This window comes from Ctenopharyngodon idella, chromosome 16 (genome assembly GCF_019924925.1).
Source record: "Ctenopharyngodon idella isolate HZGC_01 chromosome 16, HZGC01, whole genome shotgun sequence".
In the NCBI taxonomy this organism is placed as follows: domain Eukaryota; kingdom Metazoa; phylum Chordata; class Actinopteri; order Cypriniformes; family Xenocyprididae; genus Ctenopharyngodon; species Ctenopharyngodon idella.
This window is the reverse complement of record NC_067235.1, coordinates 10,298,651-10,319,764: the sequence shown is the minus strand read 5'-3', so window position 1 is coordinate 10,319,764 and position 21,114 is coordinate 10,298,651. Positions and strand designations below refer to the sequence as shown.

Sequence of the window (21,114 nt, the reverse complement as noted above, 5' to 3'; positions counted from 1 at the left end):
AGGCAAATTTTGCCAAGATATTTTTAGAGATGATAGACAAGATATTATAGAATGATAATTTAATGAAAACCCAATTTTGACTAAAAATGACATTCAACCTATTTTTTGACTTAACTGAAAACGTTCCATCGTGACATCCAACAGGTTTTCCCAGATCGCATCATATATATATATATATATATATATATATATATATTAGGGCTGGGAATCTAACACGTTAGATTAATTAATTATGGAAAAAAATAACGTGTTAATTTTTTTTTACGCATTTAACGCACTTGCCCCGCCCCCAGACCTACATAGGTTATCTGCTATTCATACAGTTGACTGATGATGAATATGACGCAGGGCAACAACTCACTGCATGATATAGCCTATAGAATGCACTTAGAATGTCCATAAAATTCAAAATATGAAAAGCGAAAGATGATCGATTTGAAACCTTTGAAGTATACGACAACACCGATAAGATCAGAACGTTCACTGCTAAATTCAAACGTGCTTTGGCTGGTGTTGATGCTGGTGCATCGCGCGTTATAGACCAATTGACATGATAAACGACAAAACACATTCAAATATTTGGCAATAGGCACTTATTTATGTTTCTGCCGGCCCGTTTGGTGCCCACATAGCGCGCACATGTAATATCTGAGCCAGAGTAGACATGAGAACACTATATTTGAGAGCGCGCAAGTTTTATGGAGTTTGTGTAATAAATTCTATGTTGAATCAAATAAAATCTTTCTGAATCTACTTTTTGTAATGTACATTTGATGCTTTACACAATAATGACTTTTTATTATCATTTGGGGGCCATTTCTCAGCCAAATTTGATATACGATAAATTTGCGATTAATTAGATTAATTAATCGCCACATCATGTAATTAATTAGATTAAAAATTTTAATCACTTCCCAGCCCTAATTACTATATATATATATATATATATATATATATATATATATATAGTAAACATATAATTTTAGTATATTATATTAAACAACTTTTTTTTAATGAGTTCCAGAAGCTTCGAATACCTAGTGTGAAGATGGATCGTATCAATATTGCTTGTCCTGTAACACCTTCTCGAGATGTAATTTTGTGTTTTATTCTCGCACAATTTCCATACACCGCGCTGCACAGGAAGTTGCAATTGCCACCAAGGCTAAACGCAGAAGCGATTAGTGCATTAGAATCAGAACCAATGATTTCTATATGATTGTCATCCCTACCCAAACCTGAATTAGCTGGAATTGCGATCAACTGAATACCACACAGAAAAATATATTGGCAGTGATATAATCTCTGGGTAGGAGAGCTGAAAAGTTAAAACAGGAAGAGTTATGTTCTCATCCTCAGAGACTGTAGGGACTGCAGTTACAGGCTTAACACGTCCATCAGGGGAGCGGCATGGAGTATGAGTTCTCAACCCAGACCACAACAATCCCCGCTCAGCCTAAGACTGAGATAAAGACAAAAAGCGACACTCAAGGGCCGTGGGGATTTTCTCTGCCGCTCATTTCGGCCCTCAAAGCCCTGTGTGGCCGGCTCAGGGATTCTAGCCTCTTTGGGCGCTGATCTGGTGCTGCCCTCTGCCATAAAGGCATAATCCCAAGAGACTCTGGGGCAAGGGCCAGCCGCGCCTAATCCCGCCCCTCTTTATGATGTCGCCGGCCACTCCAGAATGGAGTGCGGTGCTTTTGGAGGCCAGACAATACCCCCAAAGAGCGCCGCCTTCTCCCCGGCCCACAGAGAGGCTGACCGGAGGGAGATCCCTTGGCGCTGAAAGGCCTTTGGTGTGCGTCCACAGGCTCCACGGCTCCGGTATTGTTCACATGCCAACGCGGAGTCAGAGCAGAACAAGAGTTAACACCTGCTTAGACGGCCTCCCAAATCCACCCTGTTTACTTAGCAGGGCTTGTAGATGCATCGGGGAAATCAGGCTGAGGAGTCTAATGGGACTGTGGGCTGAAAAGCACACAGGAATCAGGGAGATTAGGGAGTGTTAATGCCACTGTGGGCTGTGAATGGATGATTGGAGGAGAGAAAGAAAGAATGAGAAGAGGAGGAGAACCGAAGCCTATGGGGACGTGTAACACGCAGGCCTCTCATGACCTCCGCATGTACTCAGGCACAAAACTGGGCCTGTGTATTTGAGGCGATCGATATTTCCCACCGCCTCCTTTGGAAGAAACAACACTGCAAATTATATTTTTCAAACCATGTGTTGCTTCAAACTGTGAACTCAGCCGCTGCGTAAACAGACTGCAGGGAAGATCATGTGTGATTGTTTGTGGGCAAACTTGGAATATTTACCACCAAAAATGAAAAGCGTGAGGAGTAAACACATGAAAAGGCTTTATATTGAGCAGAGACTTTGAGGTGACACATTTCCCTTTCGGATGAACTATTTAAAATGCAGTATGTCCCTAGCACACACAGACAATCTGTTCACCTGATCCTTGGGCACCATTTGCCCTTGAAAACATACTCACACACTGCCCCATTCTGGTGCCCTGATTCCACATGCGGGCACACACACACACACACACACACACACACACACACACACACACACACACACACAGGTCTCCATGTTTTATGGGGACATTCCATAGGCATAATGGTTTTTATACTGTAAAAACTGTATTTTCTATCTCCCAACCCTAACCCTACTCCTAAATCTACCACAGAAAACTTTCTACATTTTTACATTTTCAAAAAACATCACTCAGTATGATTTATAAGCTGTTTTCCTCATGGGGACCAAAAAATGTCTCCACAAGGACAAGGATTTCGGATATTGCCATCTTTGTGGGGATATTTTGTCCCCATAACTTAGGGTTTTTGGCCTATCCAAATGTCTCATGATCACATATATTTGTGGGATGTCCTTCTTGAACGGCCTGCTCAGTCATGACTTATTCACAAGAAGTGTATGACGAGCACTCTTCAATCAGCAACAGAACTTTATGATATATAAAAATGTAGTAATTTTGTCCAATATCACTTTTTTTTTTTTTTTTTTACATTTTCTGTGCACATTGTCTTATTCATAGCATTATTAAGCCATTATTAGACAAAATAATAAATAAACTAAATGCATGGCCCAGTGGATGTGTAGAATGTGAATAACAGGTGTTCTGGCAAATGACGAAATTATGTGGAAATCTTTCTGCAGAATTCTGCAGGTGGGTAGTTGACATTAAATTTCAAGCAGTGACAGCAGTGTCCTGCAATGTTACATGATGTACATGATTTGAAACTATTTAAAAAAAAAAAAAAAAAAAAAAAACATTTTTAAATTCTTTTAATACTTGCACTGTTTATTATTCACAGTGCAGCATTATTTAAAGGGATAGGTCACACAAAAATGAAAATTCTGTCATCAGTTACTCTCACGACCTTCCAAACTCATAAGACTTTCATTTATCTGTGAAATACAAGTTAAACATACATAGAGCACATCAAATATGCTAAACTGAAGCACAACCTTGCTTGATGCACAAGAACAAACCTCACTGGTTCCTGCTGAAGCTCAAACATACTGATGTTACACGAGAATGAACCTCACTGCATATATGTGAGATAAAAGCCTAAAGCCTAAATTAAATCTGTTCATTATATCGTGTCTCTTCAGAAGACTTGGATTAAACCACTCAATTCATATGAATTCCTTTTATAATTTCTTTATGAACGTTTTAAAGTTTAGGGTGAATAGACATTCAATGGAGCAGCAGAAATCTGTGAGATTTCATTAAAAATATCTTAATTTGTGATTCGAACAAAAGTTTTATTGGTTTAGAACGACAAGATGAATGATGACAGGATTTTCATTTTTGGGGAAACGAAACTTTTAAGTGAACCGCATAAAAGCTAAAATGTAATACACTGTATGCAATACAGCACCTTAAAATTTAGATTTTATATATGCATATATATTTTTTCTTCTAAAATCTTGATCCAAAAAAACAGTGGGACACTGATGATTCAATTGCATGTGACACAGTTATGATGTTGTTCATTAAAAGCACAGCTGGCATGTATTAACCAACAACGTCATATGATGAGATGACTGAAGTCCTGCTGGTATTAAGTATAGTGAGAATAGAGTGAGTATCTGGTAAGTATAGTGAGCAGTCAATGTGTGCTTTTTTTACTGTCCAGGATGTTATTCATAGGGAGTGGTGTTTCATTGCACAGTACTGAAAATGTCTGATCAGTGTATGTACTGCACTAAGGAAGAAGACAGAAATATATCCATGGTTTTTCAACAATGAACATGACTGTTTTAAAAAGCTATTCCAGAAAGTATATGACATTGTAAAATTTTTATATTTAGATATTTTCCCAAACACTCCGCCCATCTGTCATTAGTCAAGCTGTCCTGTTGAGCCAATGTTGGTTTTGGGCCAGGCGGGAGCCACAAGCCACGTTTATTTCTGGCAAATGCTTTTTTTTTTTTTTGTATCCGGACAGAATCTGGACATTTTTTAGACTGACTGCATTGACTTCCTTCCAATGCATCATTTTCTGTCTTTACAAACTCCCTATTTAAAAGTGTTAATAGGGATTAAAAATGTGACAAAAAAGGGGATAAAAAGTTTTAAAGTGCTATCTTTGGGGAGATAAAGTAGAGAAACAAGATTCCAAGTCTAAACAATTTGATAATTGGATACTGTTGAATAAATCGGGTGAGCAAATCGCAAGAGCATTTTCTTATTACTTATTACATGTTTATTACCTGGTAATTGCATATTAACAGAATATGAATAATAAAATTGCATTAGCATTTACACTTTCTGTTATGATCACATCACAGAAAACACTTCTGTGTTTTCACAGGCCTATGTCGTTCACAGGCCTATGCTGTCATCTAGTGGCTTTTGACCCAACCTTAGTCAAAAGGTGGCACTATAGAGCCTCTCCTCCACACCCATTTCTAATGGTGCGTTCACACCAGATGCGAATGAAGCATTAAGCGTGAGTGATTTACATGTTAAGTCAATGCAAAGACGCAAACAGACATCCTGCAGCGCGAATTGAGCGTTTCGGGCATTTGACGCGCATAACGCGTGATTCGCGGGAATCGCGCAAGTTGAAGAATCTGAACTTTGGCGAATATTCACGCCGCGTTAACCAATCAGGAGCTTGCTCTAGTAGTGACGTGATTAGGACGTAGCGAGCGGAGGCAGAAATCCGAAACAACAATGGAGGACAAAATCATCGTCGCTGTACGATACATCATCGTACTTTTATAGAAACAGGAATAAAAAGGCTTTGTCCATGTCTTCTGGCTGACAACCCTTGTGTGTGTGTTGAGTTTCATGCAATTTGAAGCATGCTAAATGTCTCAATTGTCAACTTGTGCCCGGCCCTGATGGCAGACGATTCCAATGTGTGTGCAAAGAGTTTTTGAGCATGTTAAAGGCCCCAATAATGCCCGAAAGGTAAAAAAAAATATTCTTACCTAAGGAAAACAATAGGGCCCTTTGCCCTCTTGAGTGTCTTTGCAAGAGAATCATTGGATATCAGACTTAGATAATGCACAAAAAATCCAGGGTTTGAAAATGTTTTTCACAGTAGCATTTCATGTTAGTTTTAGTGTGTAAGGGGTCATTCATACAGAACACGTTTTTCCATTCCACTACACCACTTTTCCATTGCTTATCCAATGTAAATGCGCTAGACGGACATCTTTAACCATTGTGCTCGCTTCTCGTGTTTTTTGCAGTGTCTCTCGCATGACACAGCATTCTAAAAATGCGGCATTCATCTTTTTTTTTCTTTCTACTGACCTGCGTCATGCGTTTTTAGCAGCAAAAATGTGTTTTGTGTGAACCGGCCCCAAGAATAAGTCTGTCAGTTTTTCCTGGCACAGTGGGCAGAATCAGCTTGGATTCTGCTTTGAGGGTTATGTGGGTACAGCTTGCCACTCAAACTCACATACACAACCTGGATGCACGTCTGAGGGTTACAGAGTTGAGTGGAGTGTTTTAGTGGGAAGCTGGTCTCTGGTCTTTCTGCCATCTGTGGGAATATTATGCCACAGTGCATCACTATGCCAACCACTTTCATTTCACTCTCTCTCTATCTTCAGTAGATGGGATTCTCAGTGTAGTCTCATCTAGATGTCATATAGTGTCTGCTGAAAGCCTCTATCAGACATGAGTCATATACAGTGTGCAATATATGAAACTACAACAATGGAACATGAAATACAACAAAGCCTTCCACACAAACTAATACTGAACAGCATTTCTGTATATTGCATCTCCCACAAACATCCAGACCCTCTTTTCAAAGGCTGTACCGAGTCTTGATCTGCAGCTGGCTGTTCGAATATTCTTTCATGAGAAAGATACATAATCCTTGGCAAACACACAAAAATCATTGGCGATGAAATTCAATCTATCTTTCTGTCAATTTGCGGCTTCCATGAAATGAATGAGAGGTAAATCTCTCTTTTCAATTATGAATGTCTCACTTGTCTAGATTGATTATTTTCGAAATGGATGCTCCATTATTCATTATAGGGATCGGTTAATGACACATGAAAATGTGATGGAGAGCAGAGTGTGTGTAAAAACGGCCCATATGCACTTACTATAATCTAATAATGGATTTCACATCAAGAACGCTTTATTATATATCATGAAATTATTGTTGGACACAGTAAAATCAATTTGATGCAAATTGCTATTAAAATTACATTCTTATTTGTAGAAGGGTCATAACTGATTCAATATGTCATCAGGTATGATTTGATATCTTTGTATTTCTTTACTACAAACCACAGTATTGTCCACACATCATCAGCACTCTAAAAATAAAAGTTCCAATTAGAGCTTTTCAGTCTGACACTTTTGTCTACCCTGGAACCTTTGAGGCTAACCATGGACCAATCAGCTGTAAGCACAAGACTAGAGCTCAGCAACAGTGACATAGGAGAATAACGTATCCCACTTTATTTTTTACAGAAATCTAGTATGAAAACCAACTTCTAAAACGTAACAAAACAATTATAGTTATAGTTTAAGATATAGATATAGTTTAAGATTCTAATGTAGCATCATGTACAAACAAAATATAATTAAATTAGACCAGACCAGAGACCATAAACATGACAAGCTGGCTTTCATATAATGTTCAGAACTTGTGTATATTAATGACAAAATAAATTCACATAAACAATATGTGTAAGTAATATTTCTGGCAGACTGAAGAAATAAACAGGGGTTATGTCGCTTGTCAAAGATACGGACAAGGTGTGCGTCAATTGAAGTCACATTGCGAAGCATCAGTGCAGATAGCGATCTAGTGTTGTGTAGCAGTGTTGTGGCATAGGAGACCCTTTAAGAGGAACCTGAAAACTAAAACATCATATAACCAATGCAAAAACCCTATATAGCAAACATTGCCCTGTTTCCACCTGGTATTAAGATGTGTTTTTTCAATAAGTGGTCAGCGGAGATGCACTGGGTTTCCACCTAGTATTAACATTTTCAAATACATCTCCCGCGACCACTTGTTTGGATTTTTCACGACACTCCACTCGTTTCTTCAACACTCTACTTCACTTTCGCGGGAGCGATACACTAATACGACTGAAGGGGTGAACCTATGTTACACAGCTTACGAGTGAATGGAAAAAGAGTCAGATGAAAAGGATAAAGAAGGCAGCTGTAATTTCCATCATAATCAGTGTATTTTCGAACAACACAGCAAAGTTTGAATCACTTGTTTTGATGCGACTACCTCTGTATGTGGTTTCAGCAACCCATTGGAAATAAGTGACCCTGCCAACATTTCTACAAAACCTAAAATATATTGCTCCAAGTACATTTTGCTGCACTTTTCAGGTGACACATCCACAAGAGGTGCTATAATCCATATCATATTTTTCTCCATTGTAGATGTGGTTTTATTAAAAAGCCCAATGATTGTGGGTATTTTTGCAAAATGATTTTGCTTCACTTGTAGCACGTTTCACAGCACTTTCAAAGTCCAGTGATTGGTGCTACAGTTAACAGCTAATAGAAACAGTTAATCGCAACTGTGGCGACATATTATTACATTGGTTCTTGTATGTGTCATGGCAGTTTGGAAATGAAATGCCGGTGAGTGGCGCTATATGGTTAATGCTCTATTGCAATTATAGTAATTTTACTTAATGTTTTACGGGTGCAATGCTGTACCAGGTGAGCTACTGGACTAGTTTATTACGTCAGAAAAGCCATACATATGGAGCTGGTTAGGTCATACAAATGTCAAAATGTATTAGCTGACAAATCATGCATATGTAAGTGTTTTGAAGTCATAATATAGCACTGTGAAGTCATAACATAGCACTGGAACCACACAAAAATTCTTTACTCTTCGATAATTTGCCCCTAAAATCATAAAGGAATAAAGGTTGCTGCCATTTTTACTTCCACTAGTGTTCATAGAAACTGCAGCGAAACATGTGTATAGGTACATTTTTGCAGTTTGTCAGAAATGTAGGCACAGTCATTAATTTCTAATGAGCTTGGGTTGGGTTTCAGTGAATTGATCACAAAATGTTTTAGACTCTATTTCCCCCTGCCATTAACACTTGACCACTTGTGTTCGGATTACAAAAAATGCATCCCTGATTTTTTTTTTTTTTAAGTGAATCTGCTCTGGTGGACTGATGGATGATGATTCCAGTCAATATTTCAGTTCAGTACCTCAAGATTATTCTGTGAATTCCAGGTGAAGGTAGCGTGCAGGTCAGAAAACAGTGGGCCTCGAGTTTCATAAATGTTGAACACTGTGATCTTACAATGTCCCATAGTGAAGGACAAGAACATTGAGAACCAGATTTATTCGTCAGATTTTTGCAAGAAATGTAAAAAACGACATTTTCAAAATCGAGTAGTTAATAGGTTGTATTTCATTATTTTTATGAAACAACAACAAATTGAATTCTAGGAATTAAAAGGATATTCTTAAACAAATCAACAAAACAATAATATGTTGGTTTTAAGTCACATGACACCTGATTTTCTCTCCAAACTTTTCCTGGGGTCACCCGTATAGGGGAGACACATACTGAAGAGTTCCTCAAATTGTGCTACAAAACGCATTAGTCCAGATTTAATTCTACATCTGGATTTTTTGGTTCGTTAATTAAGAAAATATGAAGGCTGCCATAAGGCAACGGTGTGCCACAGTGTCTTGTTGCCATATGGCAATTCTGCACCACAATGAAACTGCAGTAATGCGCAGCCTCCTTGGGAATTTTTATATAGTAGCATAAATTATATTATGCAGTTATTTATTTTAAGTTTTCATTGCCTATGTTTACATGTGCACCAATAATGCAATTATTTCCAATAATCAAAGTAAGGACTTAATTGGAGTAAGATGTTTACATGAGACGAGCAAACCTCTTTACTCCTGCTTACATGCAATTTTCATTATTTTGATTATTCGCTAAAAAGTGGTTATTTTTACTGCCATTATTTGCATACTCCAAAGCACAAAAGATGAACTCACATACAGTAGGCATGTTACTAGCCACTGTTTTACTCTACTTACATCAAATGCAAAACACATTTCTTTGGACATACTGGAAGGATATTCGATGCCGTGATGAACATTGTTTGCCTACGCTGCTTCGCTTTCTTCACAGAGTCTGCGCAGCGAGTTGTGTTGATAGTTTAGCGACTGAAATTTACTGTGACTATGGTTACTATGATTATGAGTTTTATCACATTAGTTTGATTGGAGTATGATGTTTACATGTGGTAAAGTTTAATCGCAATAGTGTCAAAATCCCATTATAATCGCATTATGAGGGTGAATGTAAACACAGTCAATGCAATGTAATTATATTTATCATAACAACACAATCAAATAATTTTTATTCATTAAGAAGGCCAAGAAAATGCATAACTGACTTTAGATGGGTTTCCATTTATTATTATGAGATTTTTTGGGACTTTTCATAAATAATTCATTCTTAAGAAATTTCACATGAACTAAATTCACAGCTTATTTGGAACAGAGCCAGTGAGGATGAGCTTGGCTTTTAAGAACAATATTAAAAGACAAATTATAATAAATACATTTGAGTTTTTAAGAATCTAATTCCAAATAGACACATACAGAGACATTAACTTTTCTGCTCACCAGCCACTGTGGCTAGTGGTTTTCCAAAGTTACTAACCCACATTTAGCATTTTCACTGGCCACAATGTTGCTGTTGGAAAATAACATTTTATATGATTAAAGTTGACTTTGGCATGCTTAAATTACTTGATTTTAAATAATTTTACTTGATTTACAAGATTTAAAACCCTTTCAAACTTTCAAATGCAGATTGACCACCCAAATCAAGACATTGTATATCAGCTGGTATGTACAGGTGGGCAAGGGGTGGGCAATATAAGCATAATATGAGAAATTTTATAAGCTATTTTTGTTAGGCTATATAAAAAGAACAAAGAAGCAAATTACAAATAGTAAAAAAAAAAAAAAAAAACTTTTTTCAGATACATAGGTTTATTTAACATGTATACATTTATTTAACATCTTTTGTCGATTGATTAACATTAATGACAGGTATTTAATTGGGCTGCTGAATGCATGGACGTAATATACTAACACATATTCAGTTTTACCAACCTGTTTACGTCCACTTAAGCCATAACCACGATGGGCATTTTGACATCTGTGTGTGCATGTATTTGACTATTCAGGCGCAAGGAGAACTGATCGCGTGCGTGAGAGAGAGCGCAAGGAGAGAGCACTTCTGTTGTGTGTCATTCAGCGCGATTCCGCCTATCCCGCCTTCACTAACAGCAAGTTAATTGATAAGGAATTGTGAATGAATTGTAATTTTGTGATACGACGAGCTTGGCTACCTTTCATTTAGCTGTAGGCTGAAATTATATTCAACCCGCCAAAGTGGCTAGAGGGAGTGGCTGTCTTACCCGCCACAGCTGAAATCTACCCGCATTTGGCGGGTTGGCAGGTGTTAATGTCAAGCCCTGGACACATATATGATAAAGCCACATCTAACAATTATTTGATAATAGATTAATTGGGTGATTATTTCTTCAATTATTGGATTAATTGGGTAAAAAAAAAAAAAAGCAAAAAAAAAAAGCAGATTTTATTGTTTTTATTACTTTTTATTTTAAAATATATATATATAAATAAATATGTTATTCCACATCCTGCACAATGGGTTAGGGCTATAAAAACATGATAACATCATGTGCAAAACAATAGGAATCCGTGCTATTGGGAGTTTTGCACAGATTCCTATTGGAATGACTCAGTTTTGCTCATTTTCAAGATGGTCACTTGAATTCACCATGCTGACCAACAGCTTGGTTTTAAAGTGAATTCTGTGTGAGCTGTGCTTTATACTTTACTATGCTGTTGACAAAAAACAATTGACCTTTTTTGACCGCAAAATTTCGCTAATGTGACCCATTTCTTTACCTTGTAAATGTAAAAAACTTAGTTTTTTTTTTTACCTGTATACTTAGTTACATGTTAATACCTTTAAAGTTCTCAAATAAAATACCCCCCCCAATTAATGTTTAGTGCAAAAATCAACATTTTTGCACTAAACATTAATTATGCTCCGTCTTCCATTATATATTTTTATTGATTTTTTTTTAAGTTGTTGCAGCCATTTAGAGTGTAGAGTTTCCATATGGCATAAAAAATATAAATCCATATGTTTCAAAAAAAAATTAGTCGATTGTTGGATGACTAGTGGACCATCATGACCCATCCATAATTTATGCAAAAGGAATGGTTAGGCAAAACAGATGCAAAATTTGTATGGAAACACACACACACACACACACACACACACACACACACACACACACACACGCACACAAACACTAACTGACCAGTTGAATGAGGAGGTTGTTTAGGTCTGTCAGTGGCTTGTTGATGAGTAGTAGTTCCTCTGCAGCCTCAGTGTTTTCATTACTGTCTGATCTCTGTAAAAAAGGAGAAACAGAGAGAGCATTATTAGATCGAGAAAAAAAAAAAAAAAGGGAGAATGCAGGGGAAGCGAAAGGAAGAAAATGAGGACAGTCAGTCATTGGGGGGATGCTTATAGAAGAGAACTCAAGACCCAACGCAACAGAGGATTGAGAGTCTGAGAGAATCCTGCTCATGTAATCATCACAGGAAGTACAGTAGCTTGAAGCTTGTGCTATTTTTAACAGAGACGCTCCTCAGAGGTGCTGGGGTCTGTGCACACTGCCCAGCTCTGCTGCCAGAACGGAACAATGTGTACAGCTCGCTGTCTACCATCAGCCATAACATCTTACTCTTTAGTAACAGCTGTCAGAGAGAGAGAGAGAGAGTGAGAGAGAGACACAGATAAAAATAGACAACAACAGCAAGAATGCATAAGAAATGCAAAGTTTGTTACCCATCAGTCATCAGCGAGAGCAGCCGTGCAGGGAGTCTGGTTCAAAAGTTCATGGCGCTGTCTCTAGCTGTCTTATTCTGGCTAATATTTCAGTGAATGTGAGTGTCTGGGATCCTCAAGCAGATTGACAGACCGGAGCAATGAGATTACAGCAAGCCTTCGCTTAATAGGACTGCAGCTTTTTCACAATTAAACTCCCTTCACTCATTTAAAATATTAATGATGGAGCTCAGGCTGACATCGTGAGAGAAACCGTAAACGCAGAGGGAAGGACAGTCAGCGCAGTGGGAAAAGTGTTCGGGAATGTCTCCCTCATCATTATCACCCAAATGAATTTGGGTTGTGTGGACACTTTTTTAATAAGCTTTGCTTTCTCTCTTCTGTCGCTGTCTTTTTTTTTTCTTTTTCTCTCAGTGTACTGAATTCCATTACAGGCTCCTTTTTGGCGATGTCCGTGCATGAATATGTATGGAAGGACGCTGAGTGAAAGACAAAGGCCTTGGATGGATAATGAGGGTTGAGGAGGAACTGACAGGGGAGCGACTTCCTGTGAGTCCTGTGTGCCACATATCTGACTTTAAAGCACTGTTTACCACGGGTCTGCTGAAGCACACTGGTAAAAATAGCATTGAGAACTATTAGACGTCAAAGTACTGGAAATTGAACACGAACGCTTGTGTGCGCGCACTCGGTAACTCTGACAAAGATGTCCGCTGCGAGTAATTATGGGTAAAAGGTATGGTGGATCCACTCGGAGTGAGTGGCTGGATGTATCCTGCTGGTATCTGCATAGCAGTTGTCATTGCATAACAATCTAATCATCAGTGAGGAGAGGATCCAGACATGAACCCCCTAAAAGCATGCCTACGGCGACAGTAGCAGGCAAGCGCTCCCTGAGGACGGGGGGGCTGGGGGGGTGTAGGGAAAGGAGGAGAGAGAGGGAAATAAAAAATGAAGAGAACAGCTCAAGAAATGAGGGCGACAGAGTGAGAAGTGTTTACAAACAAGAGGATGGGGCGGCGAGGGTGAGAGAGGGAAAACAAAATAAGGATGGATATCTACTGGAACGAGAAAAAGAGTAAGAAGGGATTAACAGAGCAGTCTGTGACTAGATGTGCCGATATTCGGTAATGCGATATATCACGATAATGAATATGCACGATATTGTTATCATGGGCACTTCAAAATAACGTAAATAATAATTTATTACCAATTATTAAAATTTTTATAATGCATTTAAGAATACTTTCCCCATCAACCGTATAAAATGCACAATGCCGCTGTATTCTGCGTCAAAAGAACACGCGCTCAGATGTAAACAAGCCCAACGTGCATGAGAAGGACATGACGGAACGAGTGAAAGAGACGCGCTGAATGAAAGTGCACGTTCACTCTCTGACAGCAGAGGGCGCTGATGGAACAGCAGAATGCAGCGGTTACCCCGGAAACTCCGCAAACAAAGCAACTGGGCTAGTGAAGTTTTAAAAATGTTTCAAACAGCCATTCATTTTTTGTAATCTCAATGTTGTTCATCACAGCATCAAATACTTAATACTTAAAGACTTAATAGGCTATTTATTTTCAAACTTAAACATTTCTATATTTTAATTAGGACTACAACATGCCCTAATGATTAGAAATGTTCTGATTATTTGTTATTGTTCAGTAAAGTTTGAGACATACGGCTTCATTAGTTAACATGTTAATTAATTATTACCAAACTGACAATGAAAAATACTTATAAAGCATTATTATTTATAATTATTCTTAGCTAATGTTAATTTCTTAGTTACTGTTTAATAACATTACTAAAATCAAAAAAACTTATTTAATGGACCTGAGATAAAACTAACAATGATCAGTTGTGTTTTTTAAACTAACATTAACAAAAAATAATACTTTCTGTAACAAATTGCTATTGCTCAATCTTAGTTAATGCATTAAATAATGAGACCTTATTGTAAAGTGTTACATGTTGATCTTTATAGCCTAATTCTTTTGCACTTTAATCTGTTTGAAAATTTTACTTTATATATTTTTGGTGTATTGCATTATTGTATTTAAACATTCAGAGTTCTTTTTGTTATTACATAAAGAGTTCTTAAACCTGTTATACAATGACAATACTTTTTTTTGCAACTTATTTCAATATTGTGATAATACCGTATACCGTTGATAAAAGCTTCAGCAATTAATCGCAACATGAAAATTTGATACCGTCACATGCCTATCTGTGACATGAGAAACAAGAAAGATGAAGAAAAATGAAGGCAGAAGGGCATTTAGTTTATTTTGATCTGTTTATTATTTGGTGATCGATTAATCTGTCGATTATTTATCTAATTAATCAGAAAAAAACAAAAAACAAAAAAACAAATTTTTAGGGGTTCAAGCGTGTAGCACTGAAACCCTATCGTAATTGTTAAATTTTCCAAATTTTCTCCCCTAAAAGTGATCGGGCGGACCCAGGGGCGGATCTAGAAAATTATTTATAGGGTGGCATGAGGTCTGTGAGGGGTGGCAATACCAAAGCAAGCACACATGCATAGTTTTTGGAGATTTATGGCCTAACATACACAATTGTGTTTACAAACATTGCATTACCACAAAGTAGTCATCTATATACTGTTTAAAATTAAAAATAAATAACAAGATTTCAATATCCATCATGGCACCAAGTAAAGACACTATATGAAAAACATTAACAGATTCTAAATGAGTCTGAGCTTGTATCACTAAAGGAGATGAGCAGTTTTATGGTATAAATCACATGTTTAGTGAAAGTTAAAGAGCAACAAAAACTTGTTTTTTTGGCAAACAATTTTTGAGTTTCTGTTATTAACAGAGGTGGGAATGTCTGTGTGTGTTCACCCAGAACACCATGTCAACTACATACTCTAGCAACACCCCAGCAATTGCATAGCAAGAGCCTAGCAACCACCCAGAATCTCCTAGCAACTACCTAGCAACACTTTAGCATTCACCCAGAACATCTATATTCTGGCCTAACTGACCAAACTATTAACATTTTTTTAAACAAGACTTTAAGTTGGCTTTTTTGACAAGCCAGAATAAATTTGTCTTTCAAACTTTTCAGTCTAGTTATTGTTTTTCTTGATTGCTAACGCACAATTCAACATTTTCTCACAACTATAAACACAATCTCAAAACTATACACCAACTTGTACAAACCTCAAACTTCCAGGTCAAAATAAAATGTTCTAGTCAAAAACTTATTCTTGTCTGACAAAATTAAACTTTGGCATCAGATGACACACAAAACTTAACAAATACACAGACTACTGCACTGCCCAGTACACAATAGTGAGATCAATTCATTTAACACTGTAACAAAACCCTCTTATAGGGATTCAGGAATTATTTTGCAGCTCAATGTCTACTACACTATACAAAAATAAATATACAGATGCAGATACAGTAAAATACAGCAATGAACTTTTGGAGGGATTTTTTTTTTTTTTTTTTCATTTTACTGTTGTAAATTGATCTTGCAGTAGATGAAAAGCATGAGAAAAATATGTATGAACTTGGTATGCACCACAATACAGTATACTGTCAATTACAGTAAAAGCAAATTCAGCATCCTGTGCACATTTGGCCAAATTTCATTACAGTATACACAGTACTATAGCAGTATTGGTCTTCTGACACAAGACTATATCCCTAGGCAGTCATTTCTCAGTTCTGCAAAAATACAGTACACATAAAAAATGGCTACAAAGAAAGTTGACAACACAAGTTTGAGGGTGTACAACGTGCTAGAGTTTACTGTACATAACATAGTGAAATTTCCCATCTAAAGTACTGGTACTGTGTAAGTTTAAAACCCCTGTAAATTATTCATTCAGCTCTTTCTCAGATTTTGACTGGTGTGTCATCAGTTTTGCTACCTAATGGTGTCATTGTTAAACGTTTTGAGAAGTGTCTTTGTTTTGAGAACTGAACGAATGGTTTGGGAAACTGGGCCAATTGAATCACGTATAATGTGTTAGCTATCGAGAAAAGCTAAAATACGTTTAGATTCTTACCTAACTTTGCTATTATTTTCTGTGATCGGGATCTTCTTATTGATTTCATGACATGTTATTGTTTCGTCGGATGGCAAAACGACCTTTATCCATGATGAAAGTGGAGCGGGCAGTCAGAGAATCAGCTCGCCAAACAATTACGAAAATGAGTCTCAGACATATTTGGAAGGGATTACATTTCTGACAGGACTTCTGAGTTGGCCAAGAAGCAGTAATTTTCCGATTTACAAACAAATGGAAAAACATTTTGTTAGTGAACTTGGCTGCGCTGTGTGTTTTTGACTCCCAAAGAACCGATTCATAAGAGTCATTTGTTAATGAAGCTGACTAACGTTACACTGGGCGTGCTGCATGCAACCATTATGCACAGTTTATTGAAAGACGTGTTTTCTTGCCATTATTTTGCGTTACGCGTCTTTTTTAGGTCATCACATTGAAGCGCCGCTGCTGAAAAGCAGTACTTGAAACACTGCTTACATTTATATTTTATTCTGTGGTAATTTTGGGGTGGCAGATGGGGTGGCAAAGCTTTTTCTTAGGGTGGCAGTTGCCACCCCATGCCACCCCGGTAGATCCGCCCCTGGGCGGACCAAACCGTAAGTCATAGGGTGTACTCACACTAGGCACGGTTGCCTTGAACCAAGACAGAGCGTGCTTGTTTTTATTTTATAGATGAATCTGAAATTGGACAGAAGCAGGAAATATAGGCATATAAAATATATATTTATCAATATATTGGGTGAATTTTGCTTGTTTTCTACTAAGTGTATCAAACAAATGTCTCTTTCAAAGAGTTCCTATTCTCTTTCAAAAAATATATTCAACAGATTCAAACCCTATGATCTTTGACAATTGTCATTATTGTGTGGTCAGTAAAAGGTCCATAGGCAGCACATCTGAGGCTGAAACTGAGACTACTGTTTAATATGCTTATTCACGTATATCCATATTCATAAATTTAAACAAAATTGAAATCGTAGAATACAGAGTGAGAAGGATAGAGGCCAATAAAGAAAATGAGAGACAAAGACTGTCCTCCCAATTACTGAGAAATAATTTTAACCTCACAAAAACTTAGCAAAGTGTGCCAAGGCAGAATACATTTTCCCACTACATTGACACCATGAAAATGGGCAAATACCATATCTAGCTAAAACTCCATAAAGAACTTTTCCTGTCACAACAAGACATCTTCCTATGTGGCATATACATTCCACTGCCAGAACCCCCCCTGAAGTGAAGATATGTTTCATATACTGGAAAAAGAGACATGCCATTTCCAGGCTCAGGGAAATGTGCTTGTTTGTGGGGATCTGAATACAAAAACAGGATTACAGCTTGACTTCAGGGACACAGGGAAGTAAATATATTAATAATAAGATGTCCTGTATAAATAACAACATTTTGCCTTTCCACAGAAATAACCATGACCATACTGTCAATAAGAATGGGAGAGTCTGTGTCTTTGTCAACTGTCATACGAGGGGACATATTTAGGGCAATAATACAGTATTGATAAAAGACCTAGATCCCTTATAGTATTCATTGTTTTTTTTTAAAATAAAAAACCCTCTTTCCAATCACAGTCCAACCACTTTATATATCAAAAGGACAAACTAACTAGCAAACAGTTCAGTAAATTGTACCATACAGTACCAACATGAAACCATACAAAAATGATAACAGCAAAGATAGATAATTAATCTGGATACCTACAATATACCCGCATTAAAGGTGTTACTCTATCTGTGGAAAAAGAAAAAAAAAAAGACTAAAACAAACACTTAAAAAACTTAGATAAAAAAAGATAAAAATCTAGATGGACAGACAGACGGATGATAGATAGATAGCTAGATAGATAGATTTTATTCTATCTGGTACAAAGAACTGGTGTGGTGTAGGGGGTAAAACCTACAACCTTATTAAATCAATGTACACTAAAAGTCAATGCATAATAAAAAAAATACAAACAAAAGAAAACACATTTCTCAGGACAGTGGAATGAATGTTGCTGATTTAGCCCAACATTATTCAACATGTACAATCAATGAACAAGGTGGAACCAGTGTGGGATAACCAGCAGCCCCTGGTCTCACTTCACTCAACATAGAAATCAAACATCTGCTCTGCACAGATGAGCTAGTTCTGCTGCCTTACACTAAACAGTGTTTACAGCTGAACCTGGCCCTGCTGGAGTAATACTGCCAGTCAAACCCAATAAATCCACAATCATGACCTTCTAGAAAAGATCCACATCCCAGAAAACACAAGACATATTGGCATTAGCAACTAACCACATAACAAGCTCATCACACTATTATCTAGTAGGCCTACAAAAGGTAATTCCACAGGAAACTTTAACCCCACTGTCAATGAACTGGGTGATAATGGCCGCAGGGCCTTGTATGCCATAAAACGACAATGCCCTTTAGAAACTCCTGTTAGAATTTGGCTGGAAATATTAGAATCTGCAATTGAACCCATTGCCCTTTATGCCAATGGGATGTGGGGTCCACTAACAAAACTAAAATCTGAAAATGGGACAAACGTTTAATTGTAAGGCGAATGATGTAAAATATCCAACCAATACACCAACACACAACAAACACAGTATGCAGGGCAGAATTTAAAAACAAAACAAAACAAAAAAATCCATAATTACACTGCATAATTGTAATTTTAACTGTAAAAGCATGCCACAGTAAAAAAAAAAAAAAAAAAAAACTCTTAAAGGATTAGTTCACTTCTGAATGAAAATTTCTAAGATGTTCATGTCTTTCTTTCTTCAGTTGAAAAGAAATTAAGATTTTTGAGGAAAACATTCCAGGATTCTTCTCCATATAGTAGACTTCATTGGGGTTCACTGGGTTGAAAATCCAAATTGCAGTTTCAGTGCAGCTTCATAGGGCTCTACACGATTCCAGACGAGGAATAAGGGTCTTGTCTAGTGAAACGATCAGAAATGTAAAAAAAATAAAATAAATAAAAAACGATATACTTTTTAACCACAAATGCTCATCTTGCACTAGCTCTGCGATCCACACGCATAACGTAATCACATTACAAAGGTCATGCGTGATGTAGGCAGAAGTACCGATCCAGTGTCTACAAAGCGAACGTGCAAAGATTAAGCCAAATGCCCTTTACAAAAAAAAAAAAAAAAAAAGGTAAAACATTGATATCAGACAGTTGAAGGAGAAAATTAGATGAAGTTTTTCACCCTACCGTGGTACTTCCGCCTACGTCACACGTGGCCTTTCAACGTAATGCTAGGCGCATCGCAGAGCAGTGCAAGACAAGCATTTGTGGTTAAAAAGTATATACATTTTTTTTTTTTTTTTTTATAAATCATTTCGCTAGACAAAACCTTTATTCCTCACCTGGGATTGTGTAGAGCCCTTTGAAGCTGCACTGAACCTGCAATTTGGACCTTCCACCCAGTGAACCCCACTGAAGTCCACTATATGGAGAAGAAGCTGAAGCTGAACTGAAGTTTCATTCAGAAGTGAACTAATCCTTTAATTAGTTAACAGTAAGTTCCCTTACTAGTATATACCTCAGCTTTGGAAAAGCTACTTTCTTTACAATTTTTAAAGAATACAGAATAAAGATACAAAACAGGCAATGAAATTCTGGAATCTCCTGATATCATTTTAAAACCTTGCAATACTAAGAGGAAAGAACAACCCATGCTTATTGGGAAAAAAAAGTGCTTGTTGTGACAAAATTCTGCAAACTGATATTACATTGCGTCTTGCACATTGGTGCTAAAAGTGCATTCAGTTTTATCCAAAACAGATGAATGTGAATCTGGCAAAGTTTTACACTGGTTGTTTTAATGTGGCACAGCAATTTATAAATTAAATGTTTGATGAGTGGAAATAAAAGATTAATGCTTTTAACCTTAGCGTTTGAAAATAACGTACCACCTACTCTAAACCCTAAACACACCCGATAATGTTAACAAAAGCAAACGTGACATAAAAACACATTTGCTGAAGCAACTGTGCCATTTTAGCTTGCTTCTACAAGTCTTTGAGCTCTTTTATTGTGACTCGTTTTTCACAGAATGGTACTTAAGCGCTTTGCATCGCAAGTGCAATGCAGTACCAGGTGAGCTACTGAGCAAACCTGCTATATTATAAAAGCCACACATATGGAGCTGGTTATGTGATGCATACACCAAAATGTATTCGTTTACAAATCATGACTTATGGTAAAAGTGTTTTGAAGTCACAACACAGTATTTTGCAAGGAACAGCACAAACATGTCTTTATTAATCGATAATCTGCCCCGTAATCACAATTTTGTGAGAAAATGAATTTAAGTTGTTGTTGTTTTACTGCCTCTAGTGTTCATTTCAGCTGGAAACTGCAGTGGTTTGTAGGTATTGGTACGTATTTTGAATTTGGCAAAAATGTAGATAGAGGCACGTTTTTCCAATGAGCCAGTGTTGGTAAAGAAAGCAGTCTCCTCTCTCAGCTGGTCCTGAGCTCCTACTAAAACCCAGTCAAATTAAAAACAGAACACAGTGTGTGCATCCCAACTTGCGTGCTTAGTCTCTGCCATGTTGTGGTATAAATAATGTGAGTAGTGTGTTCAAAATAAAAAAAAATTAAACAAACATACTT

The 21,114-nt window shown here is 37.1% G+C and overlaps 1 protein-coding gene across 1 annotated transcript in view; it reads right to left on the bottom strand.

Moving 5' to 3' along the window:
- Window positions 1-21,114, bottom strand: part of ulk4 (unc-51 like kinase 4) — a 237,735-nt gene that overhangs the window by 41,401 nt on the left and 175,220 nt on the right. The window contains exon 34 of the mRNA XM_051866618.1: window positions 11,901-11,993. Coding sequence (XP_051722578.1) covers window positions 11,901-11,993 — 93 coding nt within the window. The remainder of the gene's footprint in view (window positions 1-11,900; window positions 11,994-21,114) is intronic.